The following is a 19,935-nucleotide window of genomic DNA, read 5'->3' as shown; positions in this document are numbered from 1 at the left end:
TCCGTCCTGCCCACGCTCCTCTGAGCGCACACAAACGCTCAAGACGACTTACTTCTTCAAATAAACGTTCCAATTTTCACAGCTAACCACGCTGCAGTCCAATTCAGTCTCCTGTGCAAGGCAAGGACTTCCATGCCTGCCACCTGCAAAATGAGGCCGCAGGCAGCCACGTCGGCCACAAAGGCAAAGAGTCACTCCAAAGGGCTGAACCCGAGCCTGGTCCGAGAGGAGGGTGCTCAGAGCCACCACGGCACGGAGAAGACCGACACATCGGGGCCAGAAAGAGGATAGGAAAAATCCATGCCACACGCAGACAGCTCTGGGGCACGTGCGCACGCACACACTCCCGGGAGACGCACGTCTGGAACACAGAGCGCAACGCGCAGTGTTCACACACACACACCCCCCGAGCGTGCGCGCGCACACGCAACACGCGCACAGGCAGCGCGTGCACACGCTGCAGCACACACGCACGCGGAATGCACACACCCACACGCCCCGCACGCACGCACCCCGCGTGCACCCACCCCTGCGCCCACCTGCAAGCTCACAGCGTGCACCCAGCGATGCGTGCGCTCGTAGAACGCACCTCCCACGGGGGCACACGCAAACTCCTTCACAGGACATGCTGCAGACAACAGTTGAGCCTTTGCACCACCAAAATGAGGCTTTGGAAGCCAGAGCTAACACTTAGGAAAGGAAAAGGGAGGCTTCCGACGCTGTCAGTGCAGCTTTGGACCCTAAATGGCTGCGCTCTGCCCAAGAAGTGAGGGTTTAGACACTAAAAATGAAAGTCTGGGCTCTACAAAAAGGCTCTGGGTAATAAAAGACAACTTGGGACCCTAGAAATAAGGGTCTGCCTTCTAAAATTGAGGCTTTGGACCTTCAAAGTCAGACTTTGGGCTTTCCAAATGATGCTCTGGACCCCTGAAACCAGTCTGTGGCCTTTAAAAGCTGGGGTTTGGAACATATAAATGAGGGTTTGTACCCAAAAAATGAGGCTTTGGGTTCCATGAGAGGGGTTTGGAGCATAAAAAGGAGGGTTTTGGACGCTCAAGATAGCAGCTTGGACCCTCAGAATGGCTGGCCGCATCCTAAAAATGCTGCTTTGGAGCCTGACAATGAGATAGTGGAGAGTCAAAATGCCGCTTTGGACTCTAGAAAGGAGACTTTGCAAACTACAGTTGAGCCTTTGGACTGTAAAAATGAGGCTTTGGAAGCCGAAACTAAGACTTAGGAAAGGAAAATTGAGGCTTTGGACACTATCAGTGGGGCTTTGGACCCTAAACTGATGCTTTCTGCCCTACAAGTGAGGGTTTAGATGCTGAAAGTGAACCTGTGGGCCTGAACAATGGCAGGGACTCCCTCGGGACCCTCATGTTTACCTTGACTGGCAGGGGCACAGGCACTGGCTGGGCAGGGCACCGCCAGGCTCACACCTGTAGGAGGGGTGGGGTTTTGGGTGAATTTGGGGGATTTAGGGGGCAGTACTGGTGAGGAATGCAACACTGTGGTCGGTGACCGTGGTGTGGATGGGCTGGCGGAGGCCGATGGGGCGCAGGGCCAAGTGGGCCACGTCCAGCCGCAGGTCGTACACCTGCCCCCTCTCTGCGTTCAAAGATGAGGGGGGGGGGGGCGGGAGGGGCTGAAATTGGGGTGTCCCTCCCCTGTGATAAGAAACTAACCGCTGGTCGTTACAGTAAACGTGTATTCGTATGGTCAAAGTGTACAAATACAATACGTGCACCGTGATCTGTTGTGGCAGACAGGCAACTCGACGTCGGCCTGTTAGCTCTGCTCAGCCCCTGAGAAGCAGCAAGGCTTGGATGAGAAACAGGCCTTGGGAGAAAGATAAGGAACTGCCGAGTTGTGCCAAGGTGGCAGGGAAAAACAACGGACAGCTGCAACACTGAACTGGGAAAAGTTACCGCCGCGTGAACAGCGCGTGAACGAGATGATTGGTCTGCGCAGCGCGTGTTAGAGTGGTCTTATGCTGCTAGGAGAAAAGGTTGATAGCTGCCTAATTGCTGATTTGCTAATTATGAAGTAAGAGCTTTGACCAGAGCATAAGTATGTACTATTGTAATAATAAAGGGTCTTTCCTTCTGCACTTCATGGAGAGTCCGTGCCTCAATTGCCACAAATGGTGCCCCGTGTGAGGAGGGCGATTAGTGTGACCTGCTTGGATCACTCCGGTGGCAAACTCCTCAGAACTTCAGAGCTGCTGTCAGGAAGCAGGAGCCAGCATCAATCACCGTTGCAGGGTGAGCAAGGTGAGCTGTGGGGAAGCGATGGGTAGGTCAATACCCTCGGAAGAAAAGTCAGTCGTTGCACTGATGGAAAGACTGTTAGCTAAACATAAAGCGCATATTAGCTCGCATGCCTTGAAGAGAATTTTAAAGTGAGTAGCAGCCGCGGTTACTATATTCCCTGTTCCGATATGGGATAAAGCAGGAGGAAGACTGTGGGAGTGTGCAACGTGAGGGAATCGGGTTGCGGCAGCACTCTTACTGACATGCAGATCTCTTTTTGAGATAATAAAAAGACAAGATAAGGAACGCGGCCAGTCTGTTAAGACAGAGGATGAGGACACAGAGGGCGAGGACACATGTCCTGAACCCCTGCAGCAAGCTTTGTGTGCTGGGTCTTTTGACTGTGATAATCTTTCAGACCCTGACACTGTAAATCCTAAAAGAAAACCTGGCCTGTGTCCTCCCTTAGCTAGGGATGATCTGTGAGTAAAAGCAAGGCAAGAAACCTTGGCGCAAGGGGATACAGACATGGCGAGAAAGATTGTTGCTCCTGGAATTTGGGAGCTGGGATGTCAGCCACGTTGGGAAGGACTGCAATTTTCTGTTTTTAAGGAACTGCAGAAAAGCATTAGAGGGGATGGGCTTCGAAAATCATTTACAACAGGTATACTGGAGGCAATCGCTCATGAATATCAATTGATCCATGGGATTGGCTGGCACTTTTAAAAATGGTATTAACGCCGGCACAGTATTCTATCTGCAAAACCGAGTGTGTGGATCTCTGTACTCAGCATTCGCGCCCCCACACCTGCAAGCGCGGAGTTGGTGGCGGTGGCCCCGGACCTCCCCGAGCCCCCCACTGCGGGGCGACCGCCTGCGGCCGAGCCCGGCACCGCGCTCTCGGCCCGCGCCCGCCCGCCCCCCGCCCCGAACACCAGAAGCGGCAGTTTTTTACAGAAGGTGCTGACACTGGGATGCGGCGTCCCTTGTCAGCGATGTACCGTTGCAAGCCTTAACTGTGTTTACTGATGGATCTGGAAAAACGGGAAAGTCAGTCATAGTATGGCAAGATCTGCATACTCAAATTTGGCAATCAGACATTACTCAGTCCCCGGGATCGCCACAGATCGTTGAGCTAGCTGCAGTAGTCTGTGTATTTCAACACTGGGACACCCCAAATAACATTGTTACTGATTCTGCTTATGTTGCCAATCTTGTACAGCGTATAGAAAATTTGTGCTTGAAGGACGCTAATAATCCACTGTTATATTCATTAATGCACACCCTTTTACGATTATTAAATAATCGCAAGACTTCTTGTTTTATTGTACATATCCGAGCGCATACTGCACTACCTGGACCTTTGGCTGAAGGCAGTCGACAAGCAGACGCGTCGACTCTGGTAGCACAGGTGGTACCTAATGTCTTTGAGCAAGCTCGGCTTTCACATGCATTTTCCCACCAAAACACCAGGGCAATACAAAACCAGTTTGCTTTATCAAGGCGTCAGGCTAAAGTCATCATTGCCACTTCCCTGAGTGCCAGAAGGACTCCCTCTCTTCAGCAGCTAGTGGTGTCAACCCTCGGGGACTCGCCTCCTCAGAATTATGGCAATCCGATGTCACTCACTTCGTGGCATTTGGAACGTTAAAATATGTACATGTGTCTGTTGATACCTTTTCTGGAGCAGTGTTTGCGTCCTGCCATACAGGTGAAAAAGCACGCGATGTGCAAAGACACTTTTTAGCTGCATTTGCTTCCTTGGGCGTGCCACGACAGATTAAGACAGACAATGGGCCTGCTTATGTTTCTGTTTCTCTTTTTTCTTTCTTTCAACAGTGGGGAGTCAAGCATCTGACCGGCATTCCCCACTCACCGACCGGACGGGCCGTTGTGGAGCGTACGCATGGCACGCTAAAGCGTCTATTACAACAACAGAAAGGGGGAGAGGGAGGGTATCAATCTACACCTCATGAAAGGCTAAATAAGGCATTATATGCCATGAACTTTTTAAACATTTCCCCTGTCTCACAGGTGCCACCGATATTGCGTCACTTCTCGTCGCAGATACCAGATCAACAACAAGTCCAGGGCAAGGCTCAAGTGTTAGCAAAAAACCTGGAAAGCGGTAACTGGGAAGGACCAGATCCTTTAATAACCTGGGGAAGAGGTTATGCTTGTGTCTCCACGGGTCACGGTCCCCGGAGGTTACCGGCAAGGTGTGTGCGACCACACCTGAGGCATGAGAGGCAGCTTTTGGTGGACACTCAGGAGCCGGCTGTGGGTGCTGTGGGTGCCCCTGTGCCGACAGTTTGCGGTCTCTTCGACTGATCATTTAAGCAGAATGTATGGGTAATGCTTGCTGCTGCAATAGGACAAAATACACTATGTCTGCCCTTAATCACACTACAGTTGCCAACTCTTTTAAGAGAAAATGCTGACAGTAATTGCAACTCCTTAATGAAATATATAGGCTTACTAGTCACTAGTGAAAGATGTAGCTTAGACAAAATGCAGTTATTAATAAGGATGAAATGCTGTAAGAATGTGTGTATTCAACTTTCTTTGTCTAGCAATATTACGAATTAAGAGCTCAAGCCTTTAACCTTATTAGAAACTGCCTTGGTTTTCCCCCGTGAGTGGTGGCCAGGCTCTGGGTGGAACCCAACAGGAGGATGAAATCAGATGTTTCCGCTCCAAGAAAAGTGCCAGTTATTTTGGCCTGCTGTGGTGGTGCAATTCTTACCTCCCCCCGCCCCTCTTTGTTGGGCTGCTTGGTGCTAGGTGCGATTCCACCCACATCCCCCGAGCTATACACCAATCTGTGGAGATAAGGACTGACAATGTTAACGAGCCTGGCTCCTGCCCCTCCCGATTGCTCGGAAATGGTTAAAATGGCCCATCAACTCCTAAGGGCCTGGCACACCTGTGCCTGGGATGTGGTCAAATGGGAACAATAGCACAGTCGCACATTAATCAAATTCTTGTGTAACTGCTGGAAGGCACCAGAAGGTATTTGACAAAAGTCAATTATCTTGGACCCTATAAATGGCGACCACCAGGGAGACCCTTTTGAGCTCTCCTGGATCGCAGGGGGCCTGTGACCAGCAATCTCCCCTGAGCTGAGACGCCTCTCAGGTACCAAACCCTTAAGGTGTCGTCTGCTCCAGACAGAAGGTCAGGGCGAAGTCCCCCACTCGAGTCTCAATTATCGCCCGTTGAGGAATGCCAAGGCACTGTGAGTATTTGCTCTAAACTCCAGAGGGAAATTTTCTTTGAGCTAGCTTCTCTTTACTGGGGGGGGGTGGGGTGTACACGCACCCTTGTTTGTGTGTGTGTGTACATACCCTTGTTTGTGTGTGTGTGTGTGTGTACGTACCCTTGTTTCTGTGTCTGTCTGTGTTCATTCTATTGAATCCAAACACCTTTGTTTCTGTATGTCTGTTCTGTTTTGTGTGAATCTTGTCATTTTAGAATCTGAATAAATCGCTTTTCTTTCTTTTAGTATTTATTATTATTTTATAACAATAAATTGCTGTTAGTTATTAATAAACCTAGATTTCTTACTAAATATTACCGTGTCAATACTTTCATCCGCGACACCTGCTGATTTAGATAGATGAGGCTGGACCTGCTTGCAGCGACTTTGGATGCCTCACCTATGGGTGGACGCACCACGTAGGATTTCCAGTTTGCAAGGAAAGGTACTCCGAATCCTCGCTGCATCCAGGGTTCCCCAGCAATTGCGGATCTGAATATTAGTACCCCATTAAGTAAGCGTGCTATTCCGTATTTTCCTTACCCTTTATTTTCGTAGTATTTAGTCATATCCCTTAATTATGGGCAGTGAAATTAGCCTACTTTTTTTAAGTAGTAACTGTAAATGCTGTATTGTTTCTAGCCTTCTGTAGAACTATTTTGAATATGCTGTGTTTTTTGAATTGATAAAGTCTTGAAACAAGTCTTGCAGGTGCAGCTGCAAAACAAAGAAAGGGGAGATGTGGGAGGCATTGGCCTGTCAGCCTTGCACAGCCTCTGAGAAATAGCTTGGCTTTGATGAAAAACAGGCCTTGGAAGAAAAACAAGAGGCTGCTGAGCTATGCCAAGGTGGCAGGGAAAAACAACGGACAGCTGCAACACTGAACTGTGGAAAAGTACTGAACTGTGAGAAGTTACTGCCGCAAGAACAGCGCGTGAACGAGAGGGTGATTGGTCTGCACAGCGTGTGTTAGAGTGCTCTTATGCTCATAGGAGAAAAGGTTGATAGCTGTCTGATTGCTGATTTGTTAACTATGAAGAGCTTTACCGACAGCATCCGAGAGCATAAGTATGTACCAATGCAACAATACACTCTTTTTTTCTTTCAGGATTTCATGAAGAGTCCATGCTGCAGCTGCCACAGTAAAGCACCGCCAAAGCACGAAGGTGGGCACGGAAATGGGAAGTTTCCAGAAAAGAGCCTCCTACTAAAAGGCAGAGGCCAGGAGAGGTAACAGGAGTGCAGATGCAGTCCGCCTAAGTGCCAAATAAGAGAGGCTGGAAGCTTTTTTTATTCTGTTGTTGTTTATTGAGGTGGATCCACCTCCATGGGTTTGACACCGTCCTCTGGTGCGCTGCCACACCTGGGCAGCTGGTAGGGAGCCAGTGGATCCACCTCCATGGGCTCCATGCCGTCGTTTGATGGGCTGTCACGCCTGGGCAGCTGGTAGGGAGCCGGTGGATCCACCTCCATGGGATGCACGCTGTCCTCTGGTGCACTGTCACGCCTGGGCAGCTTGTAAGGAATCGGTGGATCCACCTCCATGGGCTCCACGCCGTTGTTTGGTGCACTGTCACGCCTGGGCCTCACACCATGTCTCGGCAGATAGTCACGGCGGGGCCCCATGCTGTTCCCCCGTGTGTCCACAGCTGTGTGATGGCCAACGCTGGTTGCATGAGAGCAGACAGTGGTTCTCATGGCACGAAGGCTGGTGTTCCTCCTCCTCCTCCACTGAAGGTCCTCTTTCAGACGCCTGGGAGGTGCCTTCCTCTTTGGCGGTGGTGGGAAGCTTCTCTCTGCTCCCACCGACAAAGGTGGGTGGCCACCTGCCTCGCTGCTCTGGCTGCTCCCTGGCAGGCACACACGCTTGGGCCCCATGCTGTTCTCCGCTGGGCCTGCATCCAGGTGCCGCTTGCCGCCAGAGCGAGTAGCGGGGTCGATCGCACCTGTGGCACGAGGGGTGATGATGTTCCTCCTCCACTGCCACTGCCTCCTCATCCAGGGAGGTTGCGGGACACGGCTCTGTGATGCCACCGACAAAGGTGGGCAGCCATCTGCCTCGCTGCTCCAGCTGCTCCCTGGCAGGCACACACGCTTGGGCCCCACGCCATACCCTGGTGGGCCTGCAGCCAGGTGCAGCTTGCTGATAGCGCGAGTAGCGGGGACGATCGCACCCGTGGCACGAGGGGTGATGACGTTCCTCCTCCACTGCCACTGCCTCCTCATCCAGGGAGGTTGCGGGACGCGGCTCTGTGCTGCCCCACGCAAAGGTGGGCAGCCATCTGCCTCGCTGCTCCAGCTGCTCCCTGGCAGGTACACACGTTTGGGCCCCACGCCATACCCTGGTGGGCCTGCAGCCAGGTGCCACTTGCTGTCAGGGCGAGTAGCGGGGTCGATCACACCCATGGCACGAGGGGTGATGATGTTCCTCCTCCACTGCCACCGCCTCCTCATCCAGGGAGGTTGCGGGATGCGGCTCTGACGCAAAGGTGGGCGGCCATCTGCCTCGCTGAACACACGCTTGGGCCCCACGCCGTACCCTGGTGGGCCTGCAGCCAGGTGCCGCTTGCCAATCACGCCCATGGCACGAGGGGGGATGTTGTTCCTCCTCCTCCACGGACTGCCCTCCTTCAGGCTCCTGGCAGGTGCCTCCCTCTTTGGCGGCGGTGGGATCGGTCTCTGCGCTGTCCCACGCAAAGGTGGGCAGCCATCTGCCTCGCTGCTCTGGCTCCTCTCCTGTCCAAGCATGCTTGGCTTCTGAGGGCCTGTAAGCTCGGCAACTGGTGGGCCAGCTGCAGGGTCCCTCTTTTATAGGGCCCCATGAGGTGGCTGGTGACAGAAGCCATTGTGATGTCGATTGTGACGGCGGCCAATGGGTGTGGCCAACTGTGGCGGGGCTGGGCGTGGCAGGCCTGTGGCCTGAGAGATGCCCAAATGTGGGAGAAGGAGGAGGGTTGCGGGCGCTGAGGGCCCCTTTCCTGGGGCTCACTCCCACCTGCCATGGTGCTTGACCAAGAGAAAGGCTGCCCCTTGGGCACAGGGACTGCCCTCCACCTCCCCTCGTGAGCCCTGGGCTCCAGCCCCCTCCTCATCCCGTGCCTGGGTTCCCCTCGACGAGACGGTGGCAACCATGTTCCAGGAGGGTCGGGGGTCTTCAGCGACCCTCCACCGAGCCAATGCCTGGGACGTGGCACAGCCCCCCGTGCTCGGCAGTGGCTGAGAGGGGGCAAAGCATCCAGACATCCCGCCGGCGGGCAAGGGAGGCCCAGCCGGCCTGCGCAAGGTCTGCCAGCTCTCCGCAAAGAATTGCTGATTGCCAACTCCAATATTCAAATAAAGATAAGCTCTGACATACAAATAACTGTTTAAAAAAGTTGGTGTTGCAGAAGAAGCAGCGTACATAGGTAATTGCATGAGTGCCATATGTAATTAAAGGGCTAGGCCCTAAGATGCTATGGTGCAAATCTGCTTCTGTGTTACACTCTGCCAGTTTGCATGGCACCGAGAACAGAACTGTTTGTTTCAGCACCACATTATGCACTTGCATGATCTCGTGAATTAGGGATAGTCAACCACAAAATTCCTACAGTCCAAGTCCACCTGAGCCACTTCGATCTTAGCAGCCTGGTCCGCCTGCTGGTTATGTTGATGTTCATCAGTGGCCCAACTCTTGGGTATATGGGCATCCACATGGCGCACCTTCACAACGAGGTTCTCCACCCGGGCTGCAATATCCTGCCATACTTCAGCGGCCCTGATGGGTCTGCCCTTGCGTTGCCAGTTGTTCTGTTTCCATTGCTGCAACCACCTCCACAGGGCACTTGCCATCACCCACGAGTCAGTGTAGATATAGAGCCTCGGCCACTTTTCCCGCTCAGCAATCTCCAAGGCCAATTGGATGGCTTTCACCTCTGCGAACTGGCTCGATTCACCTTGTCCCTCAACAGCTTCAGTGGTTTCTCGTGTGAGATGCCACACCGCAGCCTTCCATCGTCGATGTTTTCCCACAATGCGGAAGACCCATCAGTGAACAGGGCATATCGTTTCTCCTCCTCTGGCAGCTCGTTATATGGTGGGGCCTCCTCAGCATGTTTCACCTCTTGTTCTGGTGACATCCCAGCATCTTTGCTCTCTGGCCAGTTTATGATCATTTCTACTAATCCTGGGGGGTCGAGGTTCCCTATTCAAGCCCGTTGTGTTATCAGCGCAACCCATTTACTCCACGTGGCATCTGTTGCATGATGTGTGGAGGGAGCCTTTCCTTTGAACATCCATTCCAGCACCGGCAGTCGGGGTGCCAGGAGGAGCTGTGTCTCAGTGCCGACCACTTCTGAGGCAGCTCGAATTCCTTCGTACGCTGTCAGTATCTCCTTCTCAGGGTATAGTTAGCTTCAGAGCCTTTGTATGCCTGCCTCCAAAAGCCTAGAGGTCGGCCTCGGGATTCCCCACGTGCTCTCTGCCAAAGGCTCCAGGAAGGGCCATTCTCCCCAGCTGCTGTGTAGAGCACATTCTTAATCTCCTGCCCTGTCCGGACTGGCCCGAGGGCCACTGCCTGGGTAATCTCCTGCTTAATTTGTTCAAAGGCTTGTTGTTGCTCAGGGCCCCATTTAAAATCGTTCTTCTTGCAGGTTACGTGGTAGAGAGGGCTCACAATCAGGCTGTAGTTTGGGATGTGCATCCTCCAGAACCCCACAGCGCCCAGGAAAGACTGAGTCTCCTTTTTAGTGGTTGGTGGGGCCATGGCTGTTATCTTGTTTATCAGCTCCATTGGGATGTGGCGACGCCCATCTTGCCATTTTATTCCTAGGAACTGAATCTCCCTTCCAGGCCCCTTAACTTTCTGTCGCTTGATGGCAAAACCAGCCTTCAGGAGGATTTCAGTTATCTCCTTTCCTTTCTCAAAGACTTCCTCAGCTGTGTCCCACCATACAATGATATCATCAATGAACTGCAGGTGTTCCGGAGCCCACCTTTCTGCAATGCAGTATGGACCAGTCTATGGCAAATGGTGGAGCTGTGTTTCCACCCCTGGGGCAGTCGATTCCAGGTGTACTGGATACCCCTCCAAGTGAATGCAAACTGTGGCCTGCACTCTGGTGCTATTGGGATGGAGAAGAACGCGTTAGCCATGTCAGTCGTGGCGTACCACTTGGCTGCCTTCGACTCCAGCTCATACTGGAGCTCTAGCATGTCTGGCACTGCAGCACTCATCGCTGGCGTAACTTCATTCAGGCCACGGTAGTCCACGGCTAGTCTCCATTCGCCGTTAGGTTTTCTCACTGGCCATACAGGGCTGTTGAAAGGTGAGTGAGTCTTGCTGATCACCCTCTGGCTTTCTAGTCGACGGATCAGCTGATGGATGGGGACCAGGGAATCTCGGTTAGTGCGGTACTGCCGCCGGTGCACCGTCTTGGTGGCAATTGGCACTCGCTGCTCTTCAACCTTAAGCAACCCCAGCACCGAGGGGTCCTCTGAGAGGCCGGGTAAGGTGGACAATTGCTCAGTCTCCTCCAAGGCAGCTATACCAAAGGCCCACCGGTACCCTTTTGGGTCTTTAAAGTACCCTCTCCTGAGGTAGTCTATCCCTAGGATGCACGGGGCATCTGGGCCAGTCACAACGGGGTGCTTATGCCAGTCCTTACCAGTTAAGCTTACTTCAGCTTCTAATAGGGTCAGCTGTTGGGACCCCCCTGTCACTCCGGAGATGCAGATGGATTCGACCCCACTGTGGCTTGATGGCATCAGGGTGCACTGTGCGCCAGTGTCTACCAAGGCCTTATATTCTTGTGGTTCTGATGTGCCAGGCCATCGGATCCACACCTTCCAGTAAAACCGATTATCCCTTTCCTCCACCTGGCTGGAGGCAGGGCCCCTCTAATCCTGCTCACCATCACTCACTTGATCTAAGAGTGACTCCTGCAAGAATGACTTCCTGGTCCCCTCAAGAGGGTCAAGCATACTGTTGGCCATTCTATTCTGTCTGGGGGATTTCCGACTGGACACTGGAGCTGCATCTCTCTTGGAAGACTCCCCTTTCATGGTGGTCTTCCCTTTCAGTTGCTGTACTCGTGCAGCTAGGGCGGAAGTGGGCTGTCCATGCCACCTTCTCATGTTTTCCCCATGGTCGCGGAGGAAGAACCACAGGGTGCCCCGTGGTGTGTGTCTTCCACTGCCCTTCTCTTGGGTGGGGAAGCGCCTGCTTCTAATAGCTGAGACATTGGCCCGTGCAGGTGGAACATAGGACATGTCCTGTTCCACTTTCTGGAGCCTCTGAGACAGTTCCTCTACAGCTGAAACCAAAGCATGTTGGGAGGAAGGGAGACTTCCCTCATATTGCCGGAGCTGGATAATCACTTCGTCCACTGTCTGAGTCTGGGTGTCTCGCCACCAGGATGCTACTGCTAATGCTTTGGAATGTCCCTCTGCTCCACTTTGCAGGAACTTCTGCCACATCAGCTGTGTGCAAGGGGCCTGAGCTGGATCCATTGGTGACTGCTCATCATTCAGATCACCATAGATCATGTCAAACACAGCCATTTCCCTGAGGTTTTGGATGCCTTTCTCCATGTCGGTCCACTTGCCTAACCGACATAGAGCATCATCCTTGTAGGGGTACCTCTCCCTCACAGCGAGCAGGAGTTGCCTCAAGGCTGAGGGTTTGAGCCTGTTTCCCTATTGCCTTGTCAATACCAGCCTGCTTGGCTAAAGGTCCCAGCTGCTTGGCCTCTCTCCCCTCCAATTGCAAACCAGCAGCTCCACTATCCCAGCACTGGAGCAGCCAGGTGCTAATTTGCTCGCCTGGACTGTGGCTAAAATCCTTCCGCATATCTCGCAATTCACTGAGGGATAGAGATCGGATGATTACCTCCGGCTCTTCCTCCTGCTCTCGTGATGGGCCTGGTTCATCATCACCCTGTACATTGCAAGGGGATTTTCTGGTATATTTGGTTTTCCGTATTGGGGTGACTGGTATTGGTACTGCTTGTCCCTCTGGCCCAGCTGCTGTGCTGGTGGAGGCGACCGGTACTGGCACTGCCTGTCCCCCTGGCCCAGCTGCTGCACCAGTAGGTTCACTTTCAGATTCTGCAGCCCCTTCTCCCCCTTGAGGGCAGTGAACAGTGTTAAAAATGACACGGTAAGCATGGGCAAGCCCCCAGCACATCGTAAGGATTTGTGTTTCCCGGGGTTTGTCAGATTGGCAGCACACCTTTTCCAAATGCTCCACCAGTTTATCAGGACTCTCCATTTGTTCGGGAGTGAAATCCCAAAGCATTGGGGGTGACCACTGACTCAGGCACTTGCCCATCTTTTCCCACACACCTTGCCATTTACAACTATCTGCCCTCAGGGCAGGTTTCCGGGTGGTGCTATTGTTGGAGAAGTACCGCATGGCCCAAAACAAGATCTGGCAGACATTTAGAAAGCACAGAGCCGCAAGCACACTGGCCTGGGTGCTCCAGGGATAGCTGAAACTCTCAAAAACCGAGAGAATCTCTTCCCCTGGCTCACCCATAGAGGGGGTGAGACCCTTAACAAAAGCCCAGGCAGCAAACAGATGCCGGTTCACCCCCCCAAGCAGTGATACAAGCATATTATAAGCAGTTTGCAGCCAATACAGCAAAACAAGACCCTTGATACATTTTCCACCGAGAACAAACATCAGCACTGGGAATGCACAATGGATACAAGGATTAATCCAGCCCCACCACGCAAGCAAATTGCAAACATTTCTTATCAAACAAATGCAAATAAAACCAGAAAAATTACACCTAACAGATGGCTCTAACACACCTTCTCCTTTTCTCCTTATCTCAGTCTTCTCCAGCCCCACGTTGGAGCGCCAAAGTTGTGATGGTTTAGCCCCTGCCGGGGTCTGAGACCATGCGTCCGCTGCCCCTCCCCCACAAAGGGAGTGAAATACAAAGCCCCGAGACTGAGATAAGGAAGGGTTTAATACAACAGAGCAACAGCAACACAACAAACAGCAGCAATAAGAATAACAGTGATAACAATGAACCGAGCAAAGTATATACCGATACAGCAGTGAGAGAACCGGCTGCGCCAACCCACGCGCTCACCGATTCTTCCCGCGCTCGCGCCAGGATGTGACGTCAGCATGATATATGAATAACCCGGCTAGAGCTTCCCCCCACTGCTGGGGAAACTTAACCCTATCCTGGCTAAACCAGGACAATCTTAAAGAATCACATTCTACTTCTAGGTCTTAACATAAGATTTAATAATTTTCAAGAAATATGTGGTCTAAAAATCAAATAGGTCATTAAGGTATCATTAACACCATCATAATTATCCTAAGGCACAACATTTTATTGCCTTTGATTCCTTTGTATCATTATTCTGAATAGCTTCAACTATTCAAACAGATTCTGTGTCTTAAAAGGCAGACCATGTTTTGACAGGTAGGACATTTCTTTAGGACTCAGAAACTCTGCTCCTAGGTGTTAGGTGGTATTGGCTACTCATTTCACTCCTCATCTGTACTTCCAGAACTTTGCTGTCCTGCCTAGTAAGGCTTCAAGTACTTTGAGACAGATACTGCCTTTTATAAATCTGGACAGCATGCAGACAACTGGACAGAAACACAAGGGAACTAACTCACTTTCAGAGTCACTGCTGAGGACTCTTAGGTGTTACTCTAACAGAAAGCAAACAATGACTCATGTCAGCTCTGGAAGCAGCTAAATGTTATTCCTTTAACAGAGAACACAACATTCCCATCTGCCTGAAGACAGGAGCTGCCATTCTCAGCAATGTCTGGGGAACAAGGTGAGTGTGAGATCAGCATCCATGCAGACAAACTGCTGGGTATCCAACAGCTGCAGTCTTGGTGTCCTGACCTGCAGCTGCTCGTCCTGTTTTATCTTCAAGTCCTGTATACCTTGTCCTCATCCAGTGTCTGATATTTCATGTTTTATGAATAAACAGGTTGAACTTATTCTGTTGTTTTAAATAGGAGACTAAAGTAAGTCTTTGAGGCCAGAAGGAAGTAATTTTTTTGTCCTTGCGCCCTTCAGACAGACCATCTCTGGAGGACCTTTTCAACCGCTCTTGGCTGCAAGGCATTCACCTGCCCTAGGAGATGGCAGAGACCCCACCTGCACAGTTTGGCCCGGGACCCTGGCAAACAACGGCTCCAGGCATCTCCTGGCCATAAGAAGCAAAGAAGACGAGGCTTTCTCACAACCGAAGCACTGAGCAGGGATCATCACATGGGAGCATGCACATCTTGTCCCAAAGCTGGGCTGGAGACCTGGTCCTCCATGTGCTGGTGGCCACCATCCAACCCAGCTGTCCTGGGCTCCATCTGAATGACCCTGTCTCATTTGCTGGTCTTACCAGTAATTTTTTTGTTGTTGTTGTTTTGGTTCTGGTTTTGGTGGCTCCCAAACATCTTCCGGACCACCTGAATTTGGGAGGGTGAGAGGATTGGGGACATTATTGCAAGAAAAGCTTCAATGGGGGAAGAACTTGGGGGGCAGGGCAGGTACTGTGGCCAAAGGGCTGTCTATTCTGCTGTAACTGTGCTCGAGTGCCTTCAGTTGAGATCTGGGCTGTGCTGGAGGAAATACTTGAATTTTCCTACACTGCTGCTTTCCAAGACTCGCCTGAGTATATACTTCCTTTTTACCTTTCAAAAAGAAAACAGGTCAGAAGACACTTGGGAGCCAAGCAGGCGATCCCTCACCTCCCGTGCCTCCACGTCGCGTGGATTTTCTGGGTTTCTTTGCTTCCCTGTGCCTTCAGGAATGCACAAACAATGCAAAACAACAGAGCTGTAAATGTGTTCAGAGTTATATAGGAGCGAAGTTTGATGTACAGTCGTTAATAGTGCTGTAGTGCGGTGTTGGCACCCGAATCCTTGCAGCAGGAGAGCCAACAGAGGCCGTGCACGGTTTGAGAATGCTTGTGCAGCACGTGCCAAGGGGCACCTCGCCTTTCTGTGGGGGATCTCTTGTTCTGAGGAAATGCTGCTGGTGTTCTTCAAGCCGTATCCCCCTTGGGAAAGGGGACGATCTGTGTGGCTCAGGCAGCAGACTTCAGGGTTTGCGTTTTGGCTGTGGGTTTGTTGTTTGCTTGTTTTTTTTAAAGAAATACTAAAGGAGCCGGGCGCTCACCAGCATTTCCAGTAAAGCCCATTCCATTTCAAGCAATTCATCCCACAAGTATGTGTGGGATGCTGGGAACTCCTTGGTCTTGCTCGGGCGCAGGAGCCCAGATGGGCTTCGTCTGGAATAATTCAGCTCCCGGTGGCTGGAGCTCTTTGCTCCACCTGCTAATGGAGTGAGTCACCGGAGCCCTCCGTCCAGGAATTCTTTATCTTGTCTCTGGAACTCGGGGAAGCATCTCAGACAGTGACTTCTGAGGGAAAAAAAAAGGGGGAGAAAAAAATTTTAAAAGGATCGTTAATCAAGAGTCCCCAGCTGGAGCTGCCACTTTTCCTAGAGCAGGGAAAAGTTCAGGCAGCGGTTTGCCGGTGGTGAAGTAAGGGCAGCGCGGGACGGGAGGGCGGGACGGGCTCCAGCGGGAAGTTGGGACGTCGCCGGAAAAACACACTGAAGTGAAGCAGCAGCTAATGAGACGTTGGGATTTTGGCGCGGACGCGGGAGGAAGAGGAGCTGCGTGGCTCCCAGCCGGCCGAGCGGTTCTGCCGGCCCGGCAGGGAGAGCCGCCGGTCGGAGCGAGCGGGCAGCATGCCCGTTGGCCCGATCCCGGGCTGGCGGCAGGGCCGGGCCGGGCCGGGCCGGGCCGAGCCTGCCCGCGCCCCCCCCCTCCCCCCCGCGCGCGGTTGGCGTCCCGGGAAGCCTCGGCAACCGCGGAAAGCGGCGGGGCTCCCTGGGCAACGGGGACGCGGACGGGCAGTCGGGCGAGCGGGCGAGCGGCGGCAGCAGCAGCGGTTCGTTTCTGCCGGCGTCTCTCGCCCCCGATCCGCCCAAGCCGCCGGGATGGTGCGCCCCGAGTGCCGCGCCTCCGGCACCTTCTCGTTGCCGCCGCGCCGGGCCCCGCCGCCTCGTCCCTGCCCCGCGGCTCTCGCCCTATTGGCGGTGGCGCCGCTGGGCGGCCCGGCGCGGCTGGGCCTGGCGTGGCAGCGCCGCCCCCCGGCTGTGCCCGGCCCGGCCCCGGCCGCCGCTCCCCCCGAGGCCGGCGAGGGACCGCCGCGCCGAGGCTGCTCCCGCCCCGCCCCACCCGGCCAGCGCCTCCGTCTCCGCCGCCTCCTTCTCCCCGGGCTCCCCCGCCCGCCCGCAGCCGCTCGGCAGCCCGAGCGCCAGCACCGAGCCAGGTCAGAGCGGGCTGGTCCGGATTGGCTCGGCCCGGTTCGGTCGGGGGGCGGTTGGGCGGCCAGGGCGGCGCAGTGACGGCCCGGTCTGGCCCGCAGGGAAGGAGAAGGGGCCTTCGGAGTTGCAGTACCAGGTGGGCTGGCTACTGGGGAGCGGCAGCTACGGCTCAGTCTACGCGGGCATCCGGCTGTCCGACAGCACCCCGGTAAGTGGCGGGGACGGCGGCAGGGCGGAGGGGGAGGAGGAGGCGGGGTGGGCAGCGTGCTCAGCCCACCGCTCCCCTTGGCTTGCAGGTGGCCATCAAACACGTGGCCCGGGACTCAGTCGCAGCATGGGGTGAGCTGGTGAGTGACCGGGGCTCCCGGGAGAAACCGGGGTGTCGCGGGGTGGGGGATAAGGTGAGTCCCGAGAGGGCGGAAACCGGGCCAGCGCGGGGGGAGCAGGCGTGGAGTCAGTGGGGGACACGGAGCATCCCGGGTGAGGGGCTGCCCAGTACTGGGGGGGCCAGGCAGGGGGCAGCAGAGCACCCCCTTGGTGGGGGGGGGTCCACAGGACCGGTGGGGCCGAGTAGGGGGGTCACGAGAGCATCCCCTTGGCAGCGGTTCCCTAGCACCGGGGGGGCCGGGCGGGGGGGCAGCGGAGCATCCCCTTGGCAGGGGGGATGCCCAGGCACCTGTGGGGTCAGGCAGGGGGGCAGCGGAGCATCCCGGGTAGGGTCTACCGGACCCCTGCCCCGTCCCTCCAACGGCATCGTGGTCCTCCCGCAGCCCAGCGGCACTAGAGCGCTGATGGAGATTGTGTTGCTGAACACGGTGGGCTCCTCCGGCTTCCACGGCGTCATCCGCCTCCTCGACTGGTTCGAGCTGCCGGACGGCTTCGTGCTGGTGCTGGAGCATCCGGAGCTCACGCAGGATCTCTTGGATTTCATCAGCGAGAGGGGATCCTTGTCGGAGGAGGTGGCGCGGGGGCTGTTCCGTCAGGTGCTGGAGGCCGTGCGGCACTGCAACGCCTGCGGTGTCCTGCACGGCGACATCAAGGTCGAGAACATCATCGTCGACTTCGCCAGCGGTGAGCTCAAGCTCATCGACTTTGGCTCCGGCACCTTTCTCAAGGACACGGTCTACACCGAATTTGACGGTGAGCCCATGGCCAGGGGGATGCTCCCGGCATTGCACGGCCCAGCTTGACCAGGCAGCGGTTCCCCCCTTTGGAGGTCGGGGGGGAATTAATTCTTCAGCCGGCTGCCAAGTCGCTTTGTGGCGCGGGGCGGATGTTGGGAAAGGGGAGCTGGCTGCCAGCCACTGCCACCCACCCTGCCCGGGGCTGGGCGGGGGAGCCAGCCTGACAAAAACAAACACCCGTGGGGGTAGCAGAGGCGGGGGGGTGGGGGCGGGTTGCAAAACCCGTGTGCTGGCCGGTTTGGTTTGCAGGTGTGGAAGGGCTTGGGCTCCTTCGCTCCCCTTGTTTGCTTTTTTGAAATTTTTTTTTGGCTGCCCTCTTCCGGCACCGGCGGCTTTTTTTTTACAACCCAAACTTTGTAAACAAGAAACTCGTGTTGGCGAGGGGGTGGCAGGTCACACCGTGTGTCGTCCCCCCCACCAGCGGTGCAGCCCCCCTGTCCCCGAGGACGCTCGGGTGAGGATCTGGGAGCGAGCAGCATCCGCCTGATGAGCTTCGCCTCTCTCCCGTAGGAACATCAGCGTACAGCCCGCCGGAGTGGGTCTGCTACCACTGCTACCACGGCCGTTCAGCAACCATCTGGTCCCTGGGCGTCCTGCTCTACGTCATGGTCTGCGAGGAAGTCCCCTTCGAGCAGGATGAGGACATCGTCAGGGGCCAGCTCTTCTTCTACCAGCCGATCTCCCTCGGTGGGTACCCGGCTTCGTGGCGGGCAACGGGTTTGGGAGATGGCACCGGCTGCACGAGCATCCCTGCTCTTACGGCTGTGGAGGAGGCTGATCTCCGTGGTTAGCTGGAGGAGGCGGCACATGAGGAGGTTGATCTCCCACGGTTAGCTGGAGGAGGTGGCACGTGTCCTGCCATCCTGCTCGCCTCCAAAACAGCTCCTGGTTTGGGAGGTTTGGGGGTAGCTCCGAGCACACCCAGCATGGCCTGGGCACTGCGGACGGTGGCGGAAGGTGGACAGGAGCCTTCTCTGACCGGCGGGGTCTGGTTTCTCTCCCCAGAGTGCCGACATCTCATCCGGTGGTGTTTGTCCTTGCGGCCTTCAGACAGACCATCTCTGGAGGACCTTTTCAACCGCTCTTGGCTGCAAGGCATTCACCTGCCCTAGGAGATGGCAGAGACCCCACCTGCACAGTTTAGCCCGGGACCCCGGCAAACAACAGCTCCAGGCATCTCCTTTTTCCAGTTTTTGTCTTTAATTTATTTTCATGAATTTGTTTTTTAAAGAAAGAGCTCTAGACAGTAGGATAACTTATTTATTTATTCATAATTTGCGCGGGTTTTAAATAAAAACAAACCACTTGACGTGATGGAGACATCCCTTTATTGCGGGGCGGGATGAAGGATGCTGCGAGCGTGCCGGGTAGCTGTGGCCGCACCGTGGCGGGGCTACTGCGGGGCTATTGTGGAGCCCGCCCATTTGTCTCCGGCCGAGACTAACTCCGAAGGTCTCACCCAAAGGCTCGCTGAGCCACGTCAGCCAGGACCAGCCAGCCGACTGCACCACAGGGAAGGCCGTATCCATCCCTCTGCGGGGTGTTTCCAGTGCCGACTGCTCCTGCCAGGTCTGGGAGAGATCAAAGGGCTGTGGAGAAACGCTGGATGTCGTCAGCCAAATTAAATTTTAGTCAGGCAGATCCTGTTGCTCCGGCTCGGTTGGCGCGGAGCGGGTGTTGCGTGCCGGTGGGTGAAGAAAGCCGCCGGCGGGCTGTGCCCACCTCCAGCTCGGCTGCAGCGAATGCGGAGCGAGAGGAAGTTGATCTTGGGATTACGAGAAGTCGGTCGCTATCAGTCAGCAGCGGTAATGCTTCGCTCGAGCTTTTACCCGCCAGCCTGCCAAACCACGCTCCCCAGCTCTGCGGTGCTTCGGCTTCGGGAGTGTTGTTCTTGGTTTTTGTTTTTGCTTGGGATTTTTTTTTTAATTAACATGCTGCATTTTGAA

At 54.7% G+C, this 19,935-nt stretch overlaps 1 protein-coding gene across 1 annotated transcript; it reads left to right on the top strand.

Moving 5' to 3' along the window:
• Positions 1-15,748: 15,748 nt before the first annotated feature.
• Positions 15,749-19,281, top strand: LOC141924035 (serine/threonine-protein kinase pim-1-like). Its single transcript, XM_074825863.1, has 7 exons — positions 15,749-15,813; positions 16,335-16,810; positions 16,907-17,013; positions 17,102-17,152; positions 17,576-17,945; positions 18,500-18,676; positions 18,995-19,281. Exons 1-7 carry the CDS (start codon positions 15,749-15,751, stop codon positions 19,099-19,101), a joined length of 1,353 nt encoding a protein of 450 aa, XP_074681964.1. The 3' UTR covers positions 19,102-19,281.
• The last annotated feature ends 654 nt before the right edge of the window (positions 19,282-19,935 follow it).

Source organism: Strix aluco, chromosome 5 (assembly GCF_031877795.1).
Source record: "Strix aluco isolate bStrAlu1 chromosome 5, bStrAlu1.hap1, whole genome shotgun sequence".
NCBI lineage: Eukaryota > Metazoa > Chordata > Aves > Strigiformes > Strigidae > Strix > Strix aluco.
The sequence above is the reverse complement of the archived record's forward strand: the minus strand, read 5'-3'. Positions and strand labels throughout refer to the sequence as shown.